The sequence below is a fragment of the Protopterus annectens genome, chromosome 4.part1 (genome assembly GCF_019279795.1).
Source record: "Protopterus annectens isolate FY-2018-M chromosome 4.part1, PAN1.0, whole genome shotgun sequence".
NCBI lineage: Eukaryota > Metazoa > Chordata > Ceratodontiformes > Protopteridae > Protopterus > Protopterus annectens.
In genome coordinates, this window is record NC_056734.1 from 145,655,267 (window position 1) to 145,680,055 (window position 24,789).

The window sequence follows — 24,789 nt, forward strand, 5'->3', positions numbered from 1 at the left end:
CATTTCTCATGCAACCAAAGGGATAACAGGAGCAGTGGAGTCAGGTGTTGCCATCAGGAGACATGCCTAGATGCACTTATGTAATTTTGTGGAACCCTTCAAGTCTTCATTTGTCAGTGCTCCCTTTGATGGCATGTCCTTGTTTGACCCTAAAGTTAAAGAAACTTTGTCCAGGTGTGAGAAAGATGGAAAGACCCTTTGTGCACTGGGCACTCCCCAACAATCCTTTTCAAGGAAGCAGTGAAGTAGTGGAAAGACGTGGTTCAAAAAGTCCCAAGGGTCCTTTCAAGACACACGTGGAGGTGGTTCCCCCCAGGAGCAAAGGGGGGACTTCAATGGTAGACAGCACCCGCATGGCAGAGAAGGCCCACAAAACCAAGGGTACAGATATTCTTTCTTTGGTAAACCCTCAATTGTCTTGCTCTGGAGGCAGTTGGGGGTTGACTATCCCTGCTAGAAATAACAATGGACACCTAGGTGCACAGGATCATTTCCAAAGGATATATGATACCATTTTCCCCTTCCATTCCCATTTGTAAAAGAATCCCTAATGTCCCGCCTGATCAGAGGTAACAAACAGTACTAAAAATCAGGAATTGATAGAAAAAGAGTCATCCAAGAAGTCCCACCAGACCTGAGAAAATCCAGAACTTACTCAAGATTGGGGACTGGAGACCAATTTTGGATCACAGCATTTTGAACAAGTCAGTTCGGCAAACAAAATTACAGGTGGTCATGGTTCAGTCCATTCTTCTATTTTTGGAACAGGAAGACTGGATGTGCTCAATAGACCTTCAGGATGCGTACTATCATATAAAGATCAACAGATGATCCAGAAGGTTTCTCCATTCCCAGCTGTGAACCAGTCACTATCAATTTAGAGTTCTACCCTTTGGTCTTACCACAGCCCCCAGGGTATTCACTAAGTACATGGCAGTATTAGCAGCTCACTTGAGACTGCTGGGGTGTTTCTATACTTATATGACTGACTCATTACCATTCCAACCAGGAATCAATTGTTAAAGGTAAGAGAGCAGGTTCTCCAGACATGTTTCTGTCTGAGGATAACCATAAACTATGAAAAATCTCAACTCAAACCAACTCATACCTTAGAGTTTATAGAAGTCATCCTGAACACAAAGACAACAAAAGCCTCTCTTCCCCCACTGAGACTACAGAAAAACAGATCACAAGTCATGAAGATAATAAGCAGCAAGAAAGTATCTAAGTATCTGCACACCTAATTCTACAGGCTTGAGGTCCATGGAAGCAGCTATAACTCTAGTCCCCTTAGCCAGATTTCACATGAGAATTTCACAATGGCTGCTTGCAACACAATGGTCACTTCTATAGCAACCAATGTCAACTTTGATTGCAGTCACCAGCATTTGCAAGAGAAATCTCAAATGGTAGATTCATTTGGTTCAAATTCTAAAAGGTCATCCTTTCACCTCTGCTCAACCTAAGCCCACAGTGACCACGGACATTTCCCAGTTAGGGTGGGTGGGCATTATCTGGGGAATACTGTCCATGGCACTTGGTCTCCCATAGAGGCCAACTTCCATATCAATTCCTTAGAGATGAGAGCAGTGCTTTTAGCATTGCAGGCCTTCTAGGATGCTCTCACTTCAGAGACAATTTCAATTCAAATGGACAACATGTCAGTAGTTTGGTGCATCAACAAGCAAGGATGAACCAGGTCCTGTCCTTTGTGTTGAGAAGCTCTCAAGAGTGTGGCAGTGAGTGATCTCATCCAACCACTTTCTCACACCAATGCACATTCTGGGGATGTTCAATGTGATAGCAGGCGAACTCAGCAGATGCATACCCCTATCTCACGAGTGGTCCCTCAATCCAAAAGTGAAGGAGAGAATATTCCATCAATGGAGCCAGCCTTGCTGCAATCTTTTCACCTCTCCCCTAAACAACAAGTGGAGCAACTACTTTGCCCAAATCCCCCCTCAGGGGGAATCACTGAGGGATACTCTTGTCCACAGTTGGCCCTCTGGTCTTCTTTATGCCTTTCCTCCAATTCCTCTAATTCAAAGGTTTCTGCAGAAAACAGTCATGTTGATGAGTAAGGTAAACCTCATTGTAGTTTATTGGTCTCGACAGATGTGTTTCTCCTTTGTTTGGCCTCATCTAATTTACCAAACTTGGATTCTGGACCCAATTCCAGATCTCCTGTCGCATCTGACAAGCATGATCCTCCCAGACATCTTGAACCTCAAGCTGACATCTTGGTTTCTCCAATTCAATTAATAGACAGACATGTATACTCTCTCCGCCTGTCCAATACATACTTTTGACCTCTTACAAACCATCTATGTGTAAACTTTACAACAGTAAATGGAAAAGGTTTGTCTTTTGGGCATTTCAAAATAACATTGACCCTTATTCAGCACCTATTCATACAATTCTCAAATTTTAAGCCTCAGTATTCAATGAAGGGGATTCATCTTCCACTGTTAAAGTTCAATTAGCAGCTATATCCAATTTTTATATTGCACTTGAAGACTCATCACTTGCTTCTCATAAACTTTTTTTGAGAGGTGTTCTTCTGATAAAGCCTCCTTACAAAGATACAACCCCTTCTTGGAACCTAAACTTGGTGTCGCAAGCAATCATACAACCTCCTATTAAACAAGCAGCAGACTGTGATATTATGTTTCTATCCCGGAAAACTATTTTTTAGTAGACATAACTTCTACTGTAAGGATTTCAGAAATTCAAGCTTTGTCATTTAAACCACCATGTTTGATTGTTTACAAGGATAGGGTTACACAAAGAATCAACCCCTCTTTTCTATTAAAGGTGGTTTCTGAAGTCAGTATCAATCAAACTATTAACCTACCAGTTTTCTTACCTGAATCTGCTAATAAAAGTGAATATTGCCTACACTTGTTAGATGTTCATAGACAATTATAGTTTTGTCTTCACAGAACAAAAGATATCAGAAAATCTGACCAATTATTTATCTCTTACTCAAATAAAAAAAAACTAGGAAAACCTGTGAGCAAAGTGATGTTGGCTAGATGGTTAACAGATTGCATTTTTTTCATCTACAACAAATTGGGATTGCTTTATCAAAACCTTTGAAAGCACATTCAACTAGAGCTGTAGCAATATCAGCCATCTTCCAATCTAAAGTTTCCATGGATGATATTTGTGCAGCAGCAACCTGGGCTACTCTCCATGCTTTCATTATGCATAACAAATTGGATCTGGTCTCCAGGGGAAAAGCATCATTCTGCTCAATGGTACTCAGGAATATCCTTCCTTGAGTCAACCCAGGATCTAAGGTAGCTTGGGACTCTGTCCCACAGGTTGAAGATAAAATGAAAATTGACAACATCAAATAAAGAAGTTATAAACGCACCATATTATTCCACCTGTGTTGTCCATTTTCATTCTTCCTCAACTCCCCTCCCTCCAACCCCCATACCCCTGGATTTCTAGAGGAATGGATGACTAGAAGATTATTATCCTTGTTATATAACTGTGGTTGCAGATATAGTCTCAATAAATGTCTTATGTCTAATCTTCCCTTTGGTCTATCAGCAAACTTGGTCTAAAGTTACTGAGATAGGTGCGTTGTAGGTAAGGGATAAGCTGGATTACCATGAACTATGGTAGTGGCTGAGTTTGTTCTGAGGATCAAAACTGAACCCACAGGTTGAGGAATAATGAAAATGGGCAGCACATATGGAACATTATGGTGAGAATGTAATTTCTTTTTTTTTATATCAAGTGCTGTGGCTTCCTATTTCTTGTTGGTTTGTACTTTTATAGCTACTCCTGACATTTGGATTTTGGCTACATTGCAGTATCCTGCAACAAGGTGAATATTACTTACAGAAGAATTGATTTGCAATTAGATTTTTGTTAGAAGGCAGGATAATGCCATCTATGTCTGAATTTTTGAGCAATATCAATCAAAAGATTCCAACCATTTTTAGTTTCAAAAACGTGCATAAACCTATACAGGATCCCCCATTTAGAACCATTATAGCAACCCAACGGTCCAAGACTCACTCATTAGCAGTAATGCTTGACCTAAAACAATCTTGTTTTCAACAATTTTACTTATTTGTTGAAGGATTACTGGGATGTCTTGGGGAAGCTAAAACAGGACTTCTGGGAGAGCAGTACTGGATTTTTAATAATCTATGTACTTGGCTTGTTTTCCTGTATCCCCAAAGAGGTGGGTTTAGAATATTTTCATGAAGGGTTGCTATCCTGTGAATTTTTGGGAGGCAATAATATTAGCCTCATGGGTGACATCATGGAGTTGATATTGGATAACAACTTCATATACTCCAAAGGTGAAATTTTTAAACAAACCGTGGGCGGTAGCATGTGCTGCAATATATGCCAGCTTAGTGTTGTGTGGTTGGGGAATGTTGCACAGTTTTACATCAGAATATTTCAGATTGTGTAGGCTATAATTGCAATTTTGGATGACATTTTTGTTTTATCAGAGGGATATAAAGATTTAGTGGATGACTTTCTTGAATATTTAAACAAAACAGCTGAGTTACCTCAACTATGGAGATGGTATTCAAAGAGATGAAGGTTTGTAAAAGCATGTTTTTTGACAGGGGGTACTCAAATGATTTAGTAGAAGAGATCATCAAACAAGTTAAACAGCAGTAGGGTACATTGAATAAACCCTTGTTTGGAGTAGGTTTAGAAAAAAAAGAGGGAGCGAAGACTGATGAGAACCTAGAGAGGGTACTAGTAGTGCAATATAGCTGGGAATCCTGGAAGATAAAGCACCTTGTGTCAAAGAATTGGACTGTTTTTAAAAGTAAGTAGTCTGTATTTAGTACTGTGGACAATGAACCCATGTTTGTGTACAAAACTTCTAACAACTGTAAAAAGATTTTTGAGAGCAGCATTATGGTGGGTATTGGAAAGGTGAGGTATTGTACTACTAAGGGCAGACATCAAAGCAAACCACAAATCTTTCTTCGGTTATGTCAAGAAATTAAGGAATAATGTCCAATAAAGCACTGAGATCACCCATAATAATAACACATATTCTGATACCAATGACATAGCCAGTATATTAAATGACAAATTTAGAGCAAACTTTACCCCACCTACCCACATTTTGCCATGGTTTCCTACAAAATTTAGTTTCCCCAGTAATTACCTTGGAAAAAATCCTGAAATCCCTTTCAGAAGTTAAAAATTATGCATCCACAGGACCAGACAAAATATCAAGTTGCATTCTCATCAGTGATAAGTATGTACTCTTCCCCCTCATCCTATCCATTGATTTTGTGCCTGATGCCTGCAGAGCAGACACTGTGGCTCTCCTACACAAGAGTGGCCAGTGTATTTACCCATGTGATTTTATCCCACCAGCCTTACCAGTGTGTTTTTTTTTTGCTCCCTTGTGCCTTTCTTATGGTGCATACCCCAGTGACCCCATCCATTACTGGGTGTTGCAGTCCTCATCTTACCCAAGGACTGACTCTGATTCTGGGCTGGGATAATGGGGACTTTAAGGGCATCCTCAGAAGTCTTGCTGTCACTGCTTCAACCAGGTATATTTTTCTTTATGACCTACCCCATGTTTTCCATTCTCATCCCCTGCACTCATCTACTTATGTCCAAGACTACTCCCCTCTTTGTACCATGACTCCCCTCAGGGAGCTTCTTAGACAAGTACCTTTTCTCCCTGGGATGGGCACCTCTATGCCTCCCTGACAGTACCTCAAATGCCTGAGCTGCTAATTGAACCCATGTCACCTAGTTTGAAGTTAAGATGTTTTTTTTCCTCTATGCCCTGGTTCTGGCTCAACTTCTCTAGTGTTGCATGCAAAGCTATGGAATGCATGTATGTAACACAGGCAGGATAATAGTGGTAGGCACCATTCACTTTGTTTTTGGGTAGGGCAGATCCTTTCTTCTGAATCTAGTAAGCTTCTTTGAAAAAGGTTACAGAAGCTATGAACTTATCTTGACCAGGCCAGAACTTTTTATACTATTCTACATGCTGTTATTACTGTAAAATTAAACAAATGTAATGCATATCTCTCAACTGTCCAGATTTTCACAGAATGCCCAGATTTTTTACTCAGATTTTTGGTCCATTTATCATAAAATTTGTGATTTTCTGACAAATTGCTGATTGAAGTCACTAAATAATGGCATACATTTGAGTTTCATACTTCATATCCTTCAGAAAATGCATGCAAACATAAATCCTGTTATTCTTACAACCTTCTAAGTTTGAGTGATATTTAAAATGTGTCCCTATTTTTGTGTGTTTGTGCCCCAATATTGTAGGCTTTACTCAGAATTTTTGCAATAAGAAGTTGCAAAAGTTAAGACTTAATATAAGCAGCTGCATTGCAAACTGGCTGTCCAACAGATCCCAAATTGTGAAAACTGCTGCTATCTTTAATAGGTTCATAGATATCTTCTTAGAACAAGTTTGGCACTACATGGATCTGTGATGGGTCCTCTCCTGTTTGCCATTTATTTTGCAGATAGTATCCCAGAAGTGTGATTAACAAATTTGCTGATGACTGCAAGCTGGGCACAGTTATCTGTTCATCCATATGAGCAAGAGTTGGAATTTGCATGTACCAGGTTTACCAAAAACATGCTAAATGCAAAAAAAGTGAAGCATGAAAGCATTCAGAAATAAAGCTCCCTCCTCCTGATATGTGGGAAATGATACTACTTTTCAGACAGATGCTATAATAAGAGATCAGGGTACTTATGCAGACAACTCAGTCTCATTTGTTCATCAGGTTTCTAGTATAGTCAGAAAGTCCTGCTATCTGTTCCAATAATTTGTGTGGAAATATCTTCCAGATAAAAAAAAGTCCTCCTATCACTCTGCTCTTCCTTTATCCCTACTAGTATGTACAAATCCTAGTATATCATGCAACTGGAAAGACCCCAAATATCTCTAAACAAGAAATGACAGGCTTTTAATCCTTCACCTTTCCATTTAGATTAGCATGGCTCTTCTTACACTCAATAGCCTACAGGCTGCTGCAAGGTGATCTTTTGTCTTGCTTTTTGAGCCATGAAAGATTCAGTGCTTTTTTACGTCCTATTTCTTCACAAAACCAGTCACTCTACAAAAACCTGCACTAAGGACCTAAATTTGCACGAACAAATAAAAAAGACCTGCCTGATTAATATGCTTCTAACTCAATGTACTCCCAGCCAATGAAAATAGTTACCATTCCATGTCAAGCAAAGTACTACTTATAGGTTCATAGGTTCATATGTAAGTACTAAGCTAGCTGCTCTTGGGGCCATTTTAAGCCTAGCTTGTTTATCTTTTTGTGCTTGAAATAACCAATCCCATTTAGTTATAGATTGGCCTTGCTCATCCCATTGATGATAATTATATATTAGCCCTAATGAGAATAACCAAGATCAGAACATGGTTAATTTGAGGGTTCCCATGTTTGGAATCACTTAGGAGCTGCCTCTGTCTATTAGTAGTACAAGGGGCAGTCCAGGAGTAAATAACTGTGGCTACCTTTAAGGCTAGTCTTCATGATTGGAAGGGTAGACACAAATCTATACCAGGGCTATCGTGTACAGCCATGCTCAGTTTGGGATGCTGTGCCTATTTTATTCCAATACATTCTTTTTGCACAGCTGCAAGACACCTCTCAGCATTGCTGAGTTCTCTACTTATATAACAGATGGGATACTCATCCTCATCTGTAGTCTGAGACAAGGCTGTGCCTATGTCTACCTCAGAGACATATGTTGTACAAAGAATTGTTGGAAAAGTCTGGAGTTATTACTATTAGTTCTGAACACACTATATATGCCATTTGCCTAAAGGTGTGTTCTTCAAATGTCCACTTACTCTTCAAGGGGCCATTACCCTTGGTCAGTTGAATCAAGGTTAGAAATAACAACAGATACCTAGGTGCACAGGATCAGTAGTTACAAAATTAGGAATACATTTTTGATAATAGCTAGCCAAGCCCAAAAAATCCTTAACCTGCTTGTTAGAAGTTAGGATGGGCCAGATATTTATTGTTTCAATTTCCTGTGGTTTTACTATCTCTTGACCTGTTGTATAACTGAAATAACAGCTTTCAACTGTAACCAACTTGAATCTGATAACAACATTTGTGAAGACAACAGAACAGATGCAGAGGTAAGCCAGGTATGGAAATAAGGTACATATGGAAAGCAAGTAGTGGAATGCAGAAGTTTAAAAAGTTATTAAAATAAAGAAGGAGAGCAGGAAGAAGTGGGAGATAGAAAGGCTAGGCCTAGCTAAGAAGGAATACTGGTTGGCTAATGAAGAGGCTAATGGGGCAGTTACAATGCCCAAAAACTAGGCATCTGAGAAGCCAGCTTCTTGAAGAGGACTCAGCAAATGAAATAAAGAAACTCTATCATCCATAAGGGATGCCAACAGCAATCTACTCATCAGTCCAGAAGACATCAAAGGCACTTCACTTGAAAGTTGAACTTCCAGAAGCAAGAAATCCCACAGGTGCTGTATTGATGCATGCACAGCTTACAATAAATGATGAAGAAGAAGATCTCACCCAAGAAGTAAGAAGAACATTGAGGTCAGGGAAAGCAACAGTCTCAGATTAAGTCATGGCAGATATGATCAAGATGTTGGATGACATAGGGGAAAAATGGCTAATGAGGGAATTCCTTGTGGCATGGGGAGAAAGACATATCTCAGAAGGCTGGAAAATAGACATTCTAGTACCAGTGTACAAGAATAAAGAGGACATTCATAGCAGTGAGCAATACAGAGTTATCAAACTCCTGCCACACTGCATGAAAGTAATAGATAAATGAATATGGAGAGTTGTAGAAAGTTAGATGGGAGATGAGCAGTTCAGATTCAGATCAGTATGCATCACAACCAATTCAATGTTTGCAGTGAGACAGATACTGGAGAAGAAACAGAGATGAGGAAAGAATCCGACTGAGCATTTCTAGAATTGAGGAAAGCATATGATAATGTCCCAAGGAAGCTGATTTGGGAAGTACTGTGATTGTTTGTAGTCCCAGATACACTGATAGAATTAATGCAAGCAAAGTACAAGGACACAATGATGCAAGTACAATGTTCAGACTTATAGAGGTGCTCCCAGTGAGAGTGAGTGGGTATTAGGGTGCAACTCTAAGCCCACTGCTGGATTGCATTACTAAACAGATCATGGGAGGGGAGACAGATCAATATAGATGCTGTATTCAGATGATGTGGCATTACAAACTAACTCTGAACAGGAACTGCTGCAAATGATAGGGGACTGGATTGCAAAACTAAAGGCACATGGGAAAAAAACTGAGTAGAGACTAGATCGCTGTCATGGCAGCAAATAAGGGGAATCAAAAGTTGAAAACGGATAGATGGAGAAAAAGTGGAACTCATTAAGAGCGTGAGTGTCTGAGTAAGGTGGTTGATGAAAAGAGAAGTCTGAATGTGGTGGTCAAAGCTAGAATTAGTGAGTTGTAACTGGCAGGCACAGAATGTCTGGGGTAATATGTAACAGAAAAATAAAAAAGAAGCAGAAAAGCAATGTATACAAAACAATGATGCAACCAGTGTTTCTGTATGGATAGAAACGTGGGCAGTTAATGCAGAACAGTTGAGAAAGCTTGAGGTAATAGACATGCAATGCCTAAGACAGGTGATAGCCCCAGTTACAGAAAAGGTGAAGGAGAACAGATTGCAGTTGTTTAGTCATGTATAAGAAGGCAAATGACAAACCGGTGAAGATTTGTGAGAAACAGGAAAGAGGAAACGGGTATGTCCAGTGAAGAAATGGATGGGTTGCTTAAAAGAAAACTTGAAATAGCTAGGCATGATGGGTGAAGAAGGTAGGAGAGTAGCACTCAACTGAGAGAGGTGGTGACAGTTGAACTGACATCTCGGTTCCAAGTAGATTGGTGATGATAATGTTGCTATGACTTACTTTCATTTTACTGAGTTAGCAAACAATCCAACTTGATGCAGGGAACTTAAAACGGCTTTAACATTGGAGACATGACTTTCCCACTCTTTCAAAAATATTACCACATCATCCACGCAGGTTGCAGCATATTTGGAATGGAGTCTAAGAATTTTACCAGTGCTCCACTGAGACCAAAAAGCAAGACACTGTAATGGAAAGTCCTTATGGTGTCTAGAATGCCATTGTCTCTTAGCTTCTGGAGCTAGTGTAATTTTTCAGTAGAGTTAGGTTAGGCCTAATGTGGGAAAGAAGCTTTATCTTTCCTATCTTTAAAGTTTGTTCACTCAGGACATAGGAAATAAATCAGGTGTAGATATTTCATTTAGCAATTTAAGTAATTGCAAAACCTTACAGACCAATTAGGCTTGGGGAACAAAAACTGACTTCTTCTCATATTAAGGTTTTTCTTTAACCCCATGTTTGGACATTTTCTGTACCTCTTCTTTAACTAGCTAGTGCTGAGACTTTCTCACAGGCATGGTTTCGATGTTTGGCAAAATTAAACTGGTTCTGACAGGAAACTCTGAATATATGTCTTTAATTTCGGAGTACACAATTCACTTATATTTTGTTTCTTTGATATCGGTAGTGCATCCTGTATTTTGACATGTATACATGCTGCATGGCCCTGGCTTCATTTGCAAACATACTCCCTACAGAAACTTCCCCTGAAGGCTTCAGAACATTTTTTATGGTATAACCGCTCTAGTTCTCTTTTTCTGGTTATCTTACTGTATAATTTAGTTCACTTACTTTTCTACAGTTTGAAAAAGTCCTTGCCACTATGCAAGGAACTTGATTTCTGCATTGGGTACTAACAGCAATACTTTATCCCCCGGCTTGAATTCTTTGAGATGAGCATCTTTATTATATGCTTTCTGTTGTGTCTCCTGTGCATAAAATGTTCTAACACACTTTTACAGAGGATGGCTTCTCCCTTGAGTATTTCTTTTGCTAATTCTAACAAGCCTCAGAGATGTCAGCCACATATTGTTTCAAATGGTATGAATTTTGTTGATAATTTGGGTACTTCTCTTTCAGCAATAGGAAAATAAGGAAGCAGTTGGTTCCAATTCCTACCATTCAGATTTATAATATTTTGTAACATAGACTTTAAAGTTTTATTAACACTCCAACCTAGCCTATTTGAGGGTGGTTTATAGATGCCCACAGCAATTTTACTTTAAAGAAAAGTGACAAAAGTGCTTGCATTGCTCTGAAAATAAATGGGTTGCCCTAGTAAGATGAATTCCTGAGGAGCTCATGCTATATAAGAAAGCAGTGGTCATTCTTTTACTATAAAGTTCATCTTAACCTTTCATAAAAGTACTGTCTCAGGAAATTTTGTTCTATAATGTTTATCAGTATGTATCAATAGCCCTTTTTCAATTTTACAAGGGGCCTCCAATACACATTACTATTCTCTCAAGTGTGACGTATACAGTATGTAAGGGTATCAAAGGGGAATTTTACTCTGTGATGGGTGCTGTTCTTTGATATTCTGGGCAATCTACACAAAAACTTTCTTTGTCTTTCATAGTATTTATCCAATAAAATGTTGTTGAAATCCTTCCATTCCTAAGTGATCTCCCAAAGTGTAACTATAAACTAACTTTATTGCAAGTTTTCTAAAAGACCTTGTAACTTATCCTGCACAGCACGTCATCTCTTAATTCAAAGTATGGTACAACATGGATCTGTTTTGTTCCATTATTTTCCTTACTACTCGATGTACTCTCTAACTCTACTGTTGCCCTCCCTTTGGGCCTTCTTGAAACTGGCATGGCTTATCTGGAGGTTAGACAAGGTCGTCAATCTTTCTGTTTGTATTCTGTCATGAAGTGGAGGCCATGGCCTCGTCTATAAACACAGATACAAGCTTTTTCAATTTGTCTGGTTCTTTCTCTATAAAAGGTAACTCATGAAAGAAGTTTTCTTCCTCAGTGCTATTGGTAGTCAGCATTTTTCCTCTTCTATAGTTAACTTAGTTTCTCTACCTTTGGAGTCACACTTCTGTTTCTGACTGCATCTCTGCTTTTGTGAAGCAGGGAAAAGCTTTTTCACATGATCCTTCTTTTCAGTATGACATTCCACTATCTCTCAGTTTCTACATCTATGTGTCCTGCCCTGTAAGTCTCCAAACTGACAATTTTGATTACTTTTCCATCTGAAGTTTTTCTGTAAGCCTCATTGTCAGATTTATCTAGCCCCCCTACTCTGATCTAAATTGTAGTTCCTTTTTTTGTACCTTTCTTTCCAACAGTTTTTTTGTTACTGGGGCAAAGTATTTCTTTAATATATCTGGTTGAACTTTTCCCTATATTTTCTGTATCTCTTTGAATTGGGGGAAGTTTTGACCAACTATCACATATGTGTTTATTTACACTCATGAGCTATTGGGTATAATACTTTACATAAACAAGTTTGTATTTCTCCCTGTATTATAGCAAACTTTTCCCTCATGTACACACACTTCTTCAATTTTCTCTTAACTATTTGTTTTATGCTTGCAGACATATTGCACTTTAAGTAATGAAATGATGCTTCCTGAGTTCAGTGGCTTTTACAATTTGTTTCCTTCTTTAATACTTCATATAACAAGTTTAGTAACATCATACTGTAGAATTATAGTAGTTAAAAGCTAGCATTATCACTTTCCTCAAGCATGCTTTTAGGTACTGCATGTTGGCTAGCATTAACGATTGTTAGAAGTATCTTTAAATAAAACAAGATAAAAGGAGACTTCGAATGTAAAACTTGTTGAGCATGGATATGTCTTTAAAAGGAGTTAAATATTCTTTGTTGGTGATTACGAAGAGCCACACAAAAGTAACATTTACACATTTATTAACAAATACTATACTTTATTTATATGTTTTGCATTCGTTAACTGGTATGGTGGGCTCGTCACATTGACCATTTTCAGCCATGACCTAATCCATAAATTGTATTTAGATATGTTACCAATTCATGCAACACCATATGAATTGCAGATAGAGTCATTACTGGGCACATTGTGGGTGCTGCGAAGAGCACTTTTGGCTAACATCAAAGAGTGAAACAATACTAATTTCATGAACTGTAGTCGTACTTTGAAACCCAAAAGAATTGGAGAAATTAAAAAGGACAGAAGAAAACACAAAAGGCACAAGAGAATAACATCATTGATAAAGTAAGGTACAAATGTTCAGAAGTATATTTTTTGGAAGTATACTTTCTGTGGCATATGCCACAAGAATATTGTAGAAGAATATTTTTTTAGCTGAATGTTTTACAGTATAGTAAACAAAATATTTAGAACAGTGATGGCAAATATTTTGGCTCGGCATGTCAGAAATTCGGAAAATGCCTATCTTAACTTTACTGGCAGTGGTGGTGCTGTGGTAGCGTTGACGCCTCATAGCAAGACATTGTCCCATTCGATTCTCAGCTAGAGCGTCTTCTGTGTGGAGGCATACATGAATGGGGCATGCCTTTGTTGAAGGTTGTGCGTCAGGGCTGGTAACCCGGTATGTAAAAATCCATTACCAATCATTAGCAGACCGGAGTTCCGCTGTGGCAACCCTTAACCGGGAAAAGCCGAAAAACACAAACAAACTTTGCTGGCATGTCAACCCCCCCCCCCCGAACAAAAGAGAAACAATTCTTTACATATTTATTTAAAAAAATACAATCCAGTCCAGTCATGTGTGCTGCTATAATTTGTAAAAGTAAAAGAAAAAGCAGTGACTTACAATAGTGAAAACAATATGCACACTGATAATTGGGCTTAAAACAGTGCACAAAAAATTACCCTACTTTTAGTAGTGATTTTGAATAGAACTGAAAAAAATATGGAACACATTGCATTTGATTTGATTAACATCAATTAATGACTTTTTGTTGCTGAGTTTTAATAGATAAGTGCAGGGTTACATATTATATTTCTTGTGTTTTTATTCATTCAGTTTCTTTGGTAACTCAGGTGTTGGTGAACACTGATGTGTCACCCAAACTGTCGTGGCATGTCACCTTTGATAGCGTGTCATAGTTTCACCGTCACTGATATAGAACATACATTTGTCTAACATGACCTCAGGCACAAAGCAGTGGCAACATACAGGTAACATGAATAACACTCAGTAAACAGGCTGGTACAGTGAGGAGGTAAAAGCCTGAAGATGCTGGTAAAATGATAACAAAAGTGTGATGATGTGGGCAGGATGGTGGTAAAATATCTACACTTTGAGTGACAGAAAAGTTTTTTATCACACCGGATTTTAGAGTCTGTTGCTAAGATAAATACATTATGCATATATATGCAGCATAAGCAGAAAAGGCAATGCTGATAAAGAGAGATTTTTGCATATAGCTTATTGAAATCAAGTGCCACACACTGTACTGTTTTTGCTACAAATGAATATTGTTTGTGCAGTTGCTTAAACTCAGACCTTAAGGATGGATTAAATATTATATAATTTAGAAACAGCAAAGTAGTTTTCATCAGTTAATGTTTGTAAAGTACTTTATGAAACCATTAAATCGTAAGAATGAATGCAATTTTTAATAGGAGAAAAAGGGAGTCATGGCATCTTGGGATTCACGGGAATGCCAGGGCCAGATGGAAGACCAGGAGTTCCTGGAGTACCTGGAAAGGCTGGTGATTTTGGATCTTTGGTAAGTACCCCTTTAGTGCTAATCAGAATTTTGTAGATGTGGGCAGTCAATTTTCAATAGCTTGCTGTGTAAGTGGGCTTCAGAAATATCTAATTTATGAGTAGAAATGAATTGAACTACCCTCATATTAGACATTTCCCAAGCACAGAAAGCCGCTGTGACAACTTACATAAAATGTGCTGGTGCATATATTCAGAATTCTACTATGTCTCCTTGAATTACAATTCACTGGGGAGCTAACCTGCCAAGGGTGGCTGAGAAATCAACCAAAAAAAATGAAATGTAATAATTTTATGCAGAGGAAAGCAACCCAGCATCAGAATGTGGAGGAACCCCCCCCCCCCCACATACACACACATATACACACACACACACACACACACACACACACACACACACACACACACACACACACACAAATTATGCATGACATCTTCATGGCTTTATGGTTACACCAACATGAATCAACAAGGTTCTCTCACAGGAAACAAACTTCCACCAGCATATGCTTTCAAACCACACCAGCCATGAAGTCTTATATAAAACAGCAATTGGGCTAGCTTCTCAGCTTCACTAAGTTAAGCTTGATGAGTTAGTTCCTTAACAGTGTGCACCCAATCAGCAGTAGGTAAGTCCATTTCTGGGACTGGTTGTACTTAGCCATTGGGCTCCTGTTTCATAATTCCATTTATTTTATCTGTTGATATTTATTTATATTGAATGTATAAAAGATTAACATGTATTTTTGAATTTTGTTTGTAAAATGAATACATGCATTAGTTCTGAAATTAGGATTTGTTCTGCATTTTCCAATGCTTTGACATGGAAATTTAAAATATGACCCTGTAAATAAATCAGTAATTAAAAATATAAGATTTGTAAGAAATTATATTCAATTTCTAGTAAAATATTTAATCACAGTTTATATTTATGTTGATTGCTGAGAAAGGTTTAACAATAAATTTAGAATATTTAGTTAAAACTGTTGTATAAGTTTATTTATCCACTTTAATGCATTTTAAATACTTGTGGCATCAATCCTGCGCAAATATGAAACTGTACCACCCACATACACACTCACCCACACACACACACACACACACACACACACACACACACACACACACACACACACACACACACACACACACATGCGTATGCATACTTATACACAAACACGTGCACACACATACCTACATAAACACACACATGCACACTTCTTTCCTTTACTTTCTTTCTCCTATTCATGACTATAGGGCACTGGTATCTATCACAGCAAGAAGTGGGTATAAGGCAGCAGCACTAATGACTGCAAAGGGTCATATGTCCTAGTGTCCATACAGAAAGATGGCCTTTATTAGGAATGCTGTTCCTAATTACTGAAAAAAGCTTAACGTTACAGTTTGAAAAGTAGTACCAATGCCAAATGTTTAGTACAGCATTTAATGTGTTCTTGTATAACCTCTGCCTCTCACTGCTGGAGAGCTTAATAGTGTTGGTTGCTACTGTCATAAAAGTAGTGCGCCATCATACTTATCTAGACAGTGGAACCAGGTGCTGCAGCAGGCCAAACACATGCGATACAACATTTCTAGTCTGGATACGTGAGATGTTATACTGCAGTTCAGCCAGGGTCCCATGGGTCTCTGGAATCTCCTGAGATACACTGAGAACATATAGAGAAACAACACATTTGCACACACTATCTTTGGTTCTGTATGTGTCTGATTGCCACAGTGTGTGTACTTATCAAATAGATGATCTCATGGAATTTCAATATGCAGGAAGAAGTGATACAGATGTTTTACAAGCCAGATGTGTGAATCATTAGCACTTCCATTGTGTTTTGCAGGTGATAACCAATGTGAATTGCACACTGCTTATTAGTTGACAGAATTGTAGCCCTTCCTGTTGGTATAATGCAGTCCACAGACACCTGTACAGCCTTATTTTTACATGTGTGAAATAAAGAGCATGCAATACTTTGAGGAGGTGGCTGATCTCATAGAAGCCTCACATGATGATGACTTTCTCTCTCTCTGACCTAATGTGTTGAGAAACAGATATGCTGATGCACATGTGGAAGTAGATTTCTGAGGAATGCATGGAATATTCAGGAGGTCTGCTCCTGTGATAAGCCCAAGGTAACCCTAGTTGTCTCTGAACAGTCCCTGCAGCTGGTATGGTAAGTACTACACACATTTAGTGCCCATCGGTATTGGAAATCCATGTATTCCTCTCTATCCTGTTTGTGGATAAATGCATGTCAACCAATGCCCATGTTTTATCTGTGTCCATTTCAGTGTCAGCTGCTGGTTGGTTAGCTAACGACAGGAAATATCTGTCGGCACCATTTTCATTCTTTCAGCCTGCTGCTGTATTGTATTAGCAGGTAAGAGATAGCAGCACTCACATACCATGAGTACTGTTGCACAAATGCTGCCCCTGCTCCTAGCGTCTTTGTTTACTGCAACTCCACAAATTTCCATGTGCATTTTGTTCTTATACTGATGCACAACTTGCAGGGTACCTACAGTTCTCTGCATGTATGAATCATGACCTGCCTTCATTGCCTGTCATTTGTATGTCATTATCAAAGGTGTAGCTAGGCAGAGAAAAGGAGACATCTACAATGGGTTTGATCCTCAGGACTGGCATTCAGTCTTATCAAAGCGCTTCAGTGATCTGTGTGTGTTCTAGTGCAGTAATAGCATTAATAAATGCTGTAGCAAAGCCTCTTTTTACATTTGTAGAAAGTTGATTGCTACAGACTTTTTTTTTTTGCTTTTTAGCTAGTGCTAAGGGGAGCAGATGGAGGATAATGGACCTGGCCTGCTCCTGAGACTTTGATGAGGAGTGCCAGATCAGGGAACAGACCTCCTTTTTTTTCTTTGTTCCAGAATTTAGAGTTGAGGGGTGTCAGATTGGGGAACAGTACTGGGCCTAAGTGAGCAAGCTGCAGCTCTGCTCATTATGGACTCAGTCTGTTCTCCTTCGTTTGCCTGTCATTACACTGTTATTTGCATATACCTATTTCTACACTGCTCAGTGTAGTGTAGATCACAGCATGCCTGATTGATGCCATTTCTTACACACTAGTGCACTATATACTATGCAGGTTAATAATGAATGACAGCCTGTGTGTTGCCAGTTCTCCTCAACCAAGCTTAAGTACCTCATTTATTTTTTTATTGTATTTATTTATATTTGTCAACCGGGTAAATGAAGTGGTCCAGCAACCTTTTTCAACCATGCTCTGAGCTACAATAAGAAGTAAGAAATGAACTTAGAAATAAAAAAAAAAAAAAAAAAAAAAATGACAATACTGCCATTAAGACACTTGGCAAATATTGCACTTACAATAAGGTAGCCTAGGTGTGACTCTGAGCAAATAAAACATAAAACAATATTTACAAGAATGTGTACATTATTAATGCTTAAATATACAAAGTACATTTCATTATAAATATAAAACTGCATGTAAACATACTGCACCGCACAGTTCACAGCATTGTAAGACATTGCCACAGTGTAATGGACCAGGAGTCAGCAAGTGAATGTTACATGGCTGTACAAAAAAGGGGGGTGTAATTATATCTGCATCACTCTTGCTGACTTAAAATTGTATCAAACACCCTCTACATTTAGGAATAGAACCTACGGAATACTAAAACAGAAGAACAAGTATGCTATTACATAGCCAATGTCTAAGCAGCATTTGGATTTACTTTTGTTAAATAGAAGTTTTTTCTTGAAAGTCAGTAGGTGATCTATACTTCTCATCATATTTGTGAGATTGTTCCAAGCAGATGGATCTATTCCTGAGAATCTCTTTCACACATATCAAGTGTGAATGAGGGGCTGTATAACTGAGTAATGCCTTATTTGTAAGATTATAAGGTTACCAGCTGCCCTTCTCTGTGAAGGACAGTCCCTGTTTAAACAGTTGCATCATGCAAAAAAATATCTAAAACATGGCAAATGTCCTGAGATTTTAGGACAAAAATTATTTCCTAAGTTTTCTGTAAAAGTTGCATGAAGCAGTGATTTTATATCTGGAACACTTACTTGTTATATGAAATGGCATCAACAGCTCAAATGCTACAAAAAGAAGCTTTTATGTTGGCAAAAAAGGGACGTTCTGCCCTTTGCACTGGCTGTGGGTATGTTTTGTCTTGCAAAATCTCATGTTTTTACAAAACTTGTCCCACTTTGGGTATTTGAAAAGGTGGCAACCCTATAAAAGTAATGCCTTGGTTTGTAAACTGCAGCCTGCTGAGGAGTGGTGGACAGTATCCATCATTTAATATTGTCCAAGTAAACATAAAATCAGAAGTCATATAAGGAGTTAGCTTAGGCTTCTACAAAAACTTTAAAAATGCCCTTTGCTGATGTAATGGGTTCTCCAATAATTTCTCTACTGTCATCATTCAGTAATAGATATGAGTGATACTTACTATGTACTTATATTGAGACACTCCCTTGACAATAACCTAGCTCTAGCTGTAACAGGTAGCCATTTTGTTTGAGATAAGGGGAGTGCAGTAATGCCCTTGCTTATTAACTAAGTATAGGATTTATGTGTTTCATTCATGGCTGATTGAGTGCAGGATTGTGTGCAGAGAACATTTTTGAATCTGGGAAGGAGTACATTTATGACAGTGGCTGGCTTAGCCTCACTGGTGAACAGGTTACGTATTTTGTATGAGACTTTAAACTGAGTTAATACCATGTTGACATGAGTTTTTGTGTGTTGCAGGAATAATAGGTTTTATTCGTAGATTAGTCCTAGGCACCTGTGTTGAATAACAATAGCAAGAGGAGTGCTCAGAGGGTCTGTAATGGCATTATAAGTAATTACTAGGCTAATGGCACAAAAGCTTTTACAAGCCTAGCCAATAATACCCAGGATATGACAATATTATATCTTAATTCCCAGCTATGTGATGGGGTAGTATCAGGGTGTTTGACCCCTGAGTCATTTAACAGACTGCCTATGCCCATAAGGGACATGGGCAGTACCACAGGAGTCAATTTACAGTTCCCCATCCAATTATCCAAATTCTTTTTGAACAGAGTGATTGACATGCTTTGTTTTACGAAGATGGGAAGTTTATTCCATAGACTAGGTAGCCTTTGGGATAAGAATTTGCCTCTCCAGCAAGTTCTGTTAGAGTCGCAAATAAGGTTCAGGTCCATGGAACGCTTTATCCTTGTATAATTTTTCTTGCTAATATGTAACATTTTCATCAAGGACGGATCAAAGAATGCCTTGCAGGTCAGGGATAAGTTCCCTCACAATAAATAATATAAGATGGAGTAAAGTAATAGGGCCTTTAGTTGGTCTGCGTATGACGTGTCTTAAACTTTGTATTTTTTAGTGAGAAACCTCTGGGGCCACTCCAATTGGTGTAAGCCCCTGGTTAGGTACATGCAGAAGGGAGCATTGTATTCAATTATAGGCCTGATGAGGCCCAAGTATAATGGCATTATGACTTCCTTTGATCTTGATACCATGACTTCACTTATAAGTTGAGCCACACAGAAGGATTTCCTCACTACTGTAGCTACCTGGTGGTCAAACTTTAGGTCAATTTTTATCTGTGTTCATAGTCCCTCACCACTGTGTCTGCATTTAGGGGTATGCTATCAATATTATACTTTGCAGGGATATTTAATTACTAAAGGGTATGATTATTCATTTTTAGTATATAGTCTCAGACCATGGTTTTGACATGATTTTAGGACTGTTTGTAGGATGTCAGCATTGTTTGGGGATTCAGTGATTGCTTCCAGCTCATAGTCGTCAGTGAACTTGGTGAGCCAGAGACCTCCAACATTGGCCTTCACTTCAGAAGTGGAATCACCTATTTGGACAATATGTGTCCTGTCACTGAGCCAGTTGGCTATCCATCTGGTGATGTAGGGATTTATACCTAAATCAGTAAGTTTATCTATGATCCCAAAGTAGGGGATTATGTCAAAAGCTTTGGCCACATCTAGCTAAGTGGTGTGTACCATTTTACCCTCATCCATGGCCCTAGTGACTTTCCAAAGAAGTCCACCAGACTGAGCAGTCAAGACCTCCCTTTGACAAAGCCAAACGGGGTCTGGTCCAGTTTTTGGAGAGTTGCTACATTGATTTTGATTAGGTCCATAATAATTATGTCCATGACTTTGCAGATAAGACTGGTAAAACTTATGGGTCTGTAGTTCCCTGGGTCAGCTGATGGGCCACCGTTGTGCAGAGGGATGGCTGTTGGAGTCCTCCATTGCTCTGTGAAAAAGCTCATTCAGAGGTTATGGTTAAAGAAGGTTACTAGTGGCCCTGACAGATTCTGTTTTAAGCTACTTAAAAAGCATCCTAGAATGTTGTCAGGACCCACAGAGGATGTGTTTTTGGCTTTAGTGAGCACAATAAGGACCTGTTCCCTTGTAATGACTGATAGGGGATGGTTGCAGGTATTTCTTTGGGTGTAGTAGGAGGTGATAGAAGGAAAGTTTAAACTGAACCTATCAGACAGCAGGTTTGCTATAGTTTCAGGCTGGGTGTAAGTGTTGCCATTCATGATTAACTCAGCACATTGCTGAGCATTTCCCTTGAAGTTACAAACATATTTAAAAAAACCTTATGGATTATGGTTATCTTTCACTTGGGAGGCTATCTTTGCTTCATAGTTAGCTCTCTAATTTGTTTGTTCAGACTGGTGAGTGTTTTCTACATGGATTTGTCTGTTTCTTCTTGGCTTTGGAGAGGATTTTTTCTTCTTTTGTTGAATAGCCTGTTTGCTAGGGGTCCACCAGTGTGGTTTATTTTTGCCAGTAATCATATGTTTGGCTTGGACAGGTATTGCCTCCTCTATGCAGCTATGAATGTTGTTTTACAGTGTTTTTGTGTACATCTCAGAGTAGGCCTCAGCAAAGTTCTTAACATGTTTGGAGTTTTTTTTTTTTTTTTGGGGGGGGGGGTTCTACATTAGTTTTAATACTACAGGATATCAGTTTGTGGTCAGATCTTACCAGTGAGGAGTTAATGCATTGTAGAGAGAGGCCTTCCCCCGTGCTTGTGAGTACTTGGTCTTTGATATTTGTACCTCTAGTTGGGGAGCTAACTAGTTGCTCCAGGGTGTTTGCATTGACAAAGTCCAAAAACCTCTGAAAAAGTGAATTATGGGTCATATAAGTCTCCCAGTTTATGGAAAGTTGAAGTCACCAATAAATATGGTGTTAGGCTGAATGTTAGAGATTCCAGTAAGTTTAGGTAGGAAGTGTGGTTTTCCAGGCTCATGTTAGGGGATCTGTAACTAGTAAGGATATAACAAGGGGTCGCACCTATGATTAGTTGGACATAAAGTAGCTCAACTGAGTCATGTTGTTGGACCATTCTAGCGATGTACTTGTCCTTTAGGAACACTGAGATACCTCATCCCTTTGTTTTATCCTGAGCTGAGGGGGACTGAAATGAATGAAAGGCATTGTAGCCTTTGATAGCCGGGGTGTTTTTATGAGTCTGAACCATGTTTCTGTCACTGCACATATGTCTGCATTCTGCAAGGTGAGGAGTGCTTCCTGGGAGTTAATTTGTTTATTTAAACTCCTAGTGTTTAGCAGCAGTACCTTTAGGTAGTTGTGAGTGATTTTTGTTATGTTGGAGGGTTTAACAACTTAGCACAGTCTAAAAAAGGCACTATAGGAATGAATAAAGTTTTTGCCAGTATCCAGAAGCCAAGTGGTGACAAGGTTTGTCGATCATTTCTCCCCAGGCTAGCAGATATTGGATCCCCTTGTTGTGACACCAGAAACTAAGCCAGTTGTTAGTCAATCATTTTTTTCTGGCTGTGGCATCATCATAGGTGAAGGTAGGATGCTACTCAAGTCTAGATTTATATTTGCTTAGGACACATATTCAGAGAGCTCCATCATGTCTCTCTTGATATAGTCCAGTGAGGTACATCTTAGATTGTTTTTGCCCACATAGACTATGACTGTGTCATACTGGTACTTGTGGTTTAAAGACCTAAGTGCATGAGTGATCTAGGGGATCCTCACTCCAGACAGACAGGTCACTGTGATCTTCTCCTTGTTTAGCCTGGTAAGGGGGCATCACTATGTCTTACAATGGAATCCCTTATTACTAGAATGTTTGGCTGTGTGGTTTGTTGCCTTATGGGCTTGGAAGTGGGGCTACTATGATTTTCAGAGTTATGTGCTTTGTGAGGTACTATATTTTTTTGAGTGTGCATGGGGCCATTGAGAGATGCTTTTAGGAGGTCTTGGAGATTTGGGTAGATTACTTGTGAGCACCTCCACATATGTGGGTCTATGCGTTTGTTCCTTAGTGTTGGTAGTGAGTCTTTGGTTGTAATGCTAATAACCTGGTTTGCATTTTTCATGTGTGTATGCGAGAGCTTTGCCTCCAGTGACATTGTGTATCTACATCTCTCGCATACTGTGTATGTCTGTTTTAAAACTAAGTGGTTGTCAGTAAACATGAGGCAGTTACTACGCTGCCTCAGAATGCCCATATCCAGCAGACCAGAAACAGAGATGACAAGGAAGCGCCTATCCATTATAACAGATCCTTAATAGATAACAGCAGAAACAAGGCAAAGCTTGTCCACCAATGAGATGTTTAAAACTATTTAATACTAAAAATTAACCAGTATAAGCAAAATAAAAACACAGTAAAATGTGAAGTCAATTCAAAGTAACTGGATGAGTGCTTTCATCAAGAATGCCTTCATCAGATCCTGTCATACTAAACTTAGCTCATCAAATTTAAACAGAGGCTTAGCCAACCAAAGTCTTCTTTCTCAGCCTCCGCCCTTTCAATAGAGGTTTTAAAGGGAACATTTCATTTTAGTCCCGGCTGTTTTACAGCCTGCAAGTCAAGAATCCAGTGAGTTTCTAAAATCTCAGTCAAATTGTCAAGATCCCCCATTCTCATATCTTCAGTCAATACTTCAAGCACCATAACATTGAAACTATGGCCAGAATAATTTATAATATGTTGTGACAAATAACTGGTTTTAAACCAATTCATGGTGGACAAGCTTTGCTTTGTTTCTGCTAAGTTTTAGATTGGCAAGCTACCTTTAACTGTCTGTGGTGCATTTTTACCTGGATCCTTAGTAGATGGGAAGAAACAGGGGAGAGTCACTTAAAGGTCTAAGTGAGAGTGTTTAGTAGTGCACTGTTAGATAACCTGCAGTGGTACCACCCTCTGTGCAAACTGGCAGCTCTTCAATCAGCTGTAAACAGTCGGAGACTATGGAGAGTGTCCCCTAGAGTGGATTTTACACTGGAAAGGTTTGCTTATATACAAGGCACAGAGAATCATGTTTGCACAAACACAAGGCTTTTATACCAGCAGGATAAAAGAATTTTACACAGTTAACTCCTTAGGCCAATCAGATAAATGCACAATAAGCCTTCCACCAGCAGTGCCCAACTCGGATGGATTGAATTTAGTCCTCTGCTCCCACCAGAGTATAAAAGAACCCTCTTAATGTAAAACAAACTTGTTTTGAGCTCAAATGAAGTAACAAATGCTTTACAACAAAAGTCAAAATTCCTGCAGTATCAGGAATACTTGGAAATAAGTTCACTATCCCTGATAAATGTTCACAAAATACAGAAAAAAGTGCACAAACATAAGAGAACTTCAACAACACAGAAAAAAATTGCAAAACTTAGAAACATGTTGGCAAACTCTGGAGAACTTGGGAAAACTCAGAACAGTTGTTACAGTATCACAGAAGGTTAAGAAATATCAGAGCATTGTTAAAACAACCTAAGACAGTACAGTAACAAACAGATGGCATTTCTTTAACAAGTGCAGGCTGAAAAATAGTGATAAATTCAACAAAACCAATAAATGCAGCACAGTAGTGTTAATAGCACTGAGACAGTTAGAGCAAGTGCAAAAAAAAAATTGCAGGTCCAGATGGTTTTAGAAACAATCCAAGTCTTGTAGTCACAGGTGTCCACTGCTGAACTTAGCGATGCTACTAAGTTTTCTAGAGGTCCCAAATAGCATCATTTATTTTTTCTATTAATGGACAGGTTATTTTTATGAAGCCAGTTCCAACTGTTTGAAAATCTTAATTCCAGGCAGTTCCCATAGTAGATATTTAATATACAACAGAAATAA

The 24,789-nt window shown here is 38.7% G+C and overlaps 1 protein-coding gene across 1 annotated transcript in view; it reads left to right on the forward strand.

The window, feature by feature from the left end:
* Positions 1-24,789, forward strand: part of LOC122801189 (collagen alpha-4(IV) chain-like) — a 1,621,248-nt gene that overhangs the window by 975,225 nt on the left and 621,234 nt on the right. The window contains exon 25 of the mRNA XM_044070748.1: positions 14,530-14,636. Coding sequence (XP_043926683.1) covers positions 14,530-14,636 — 107 coding nt within the window. The remainder of the gene's footprint in view (positions 1-14,529; positions 14,637-24,789) is intronic.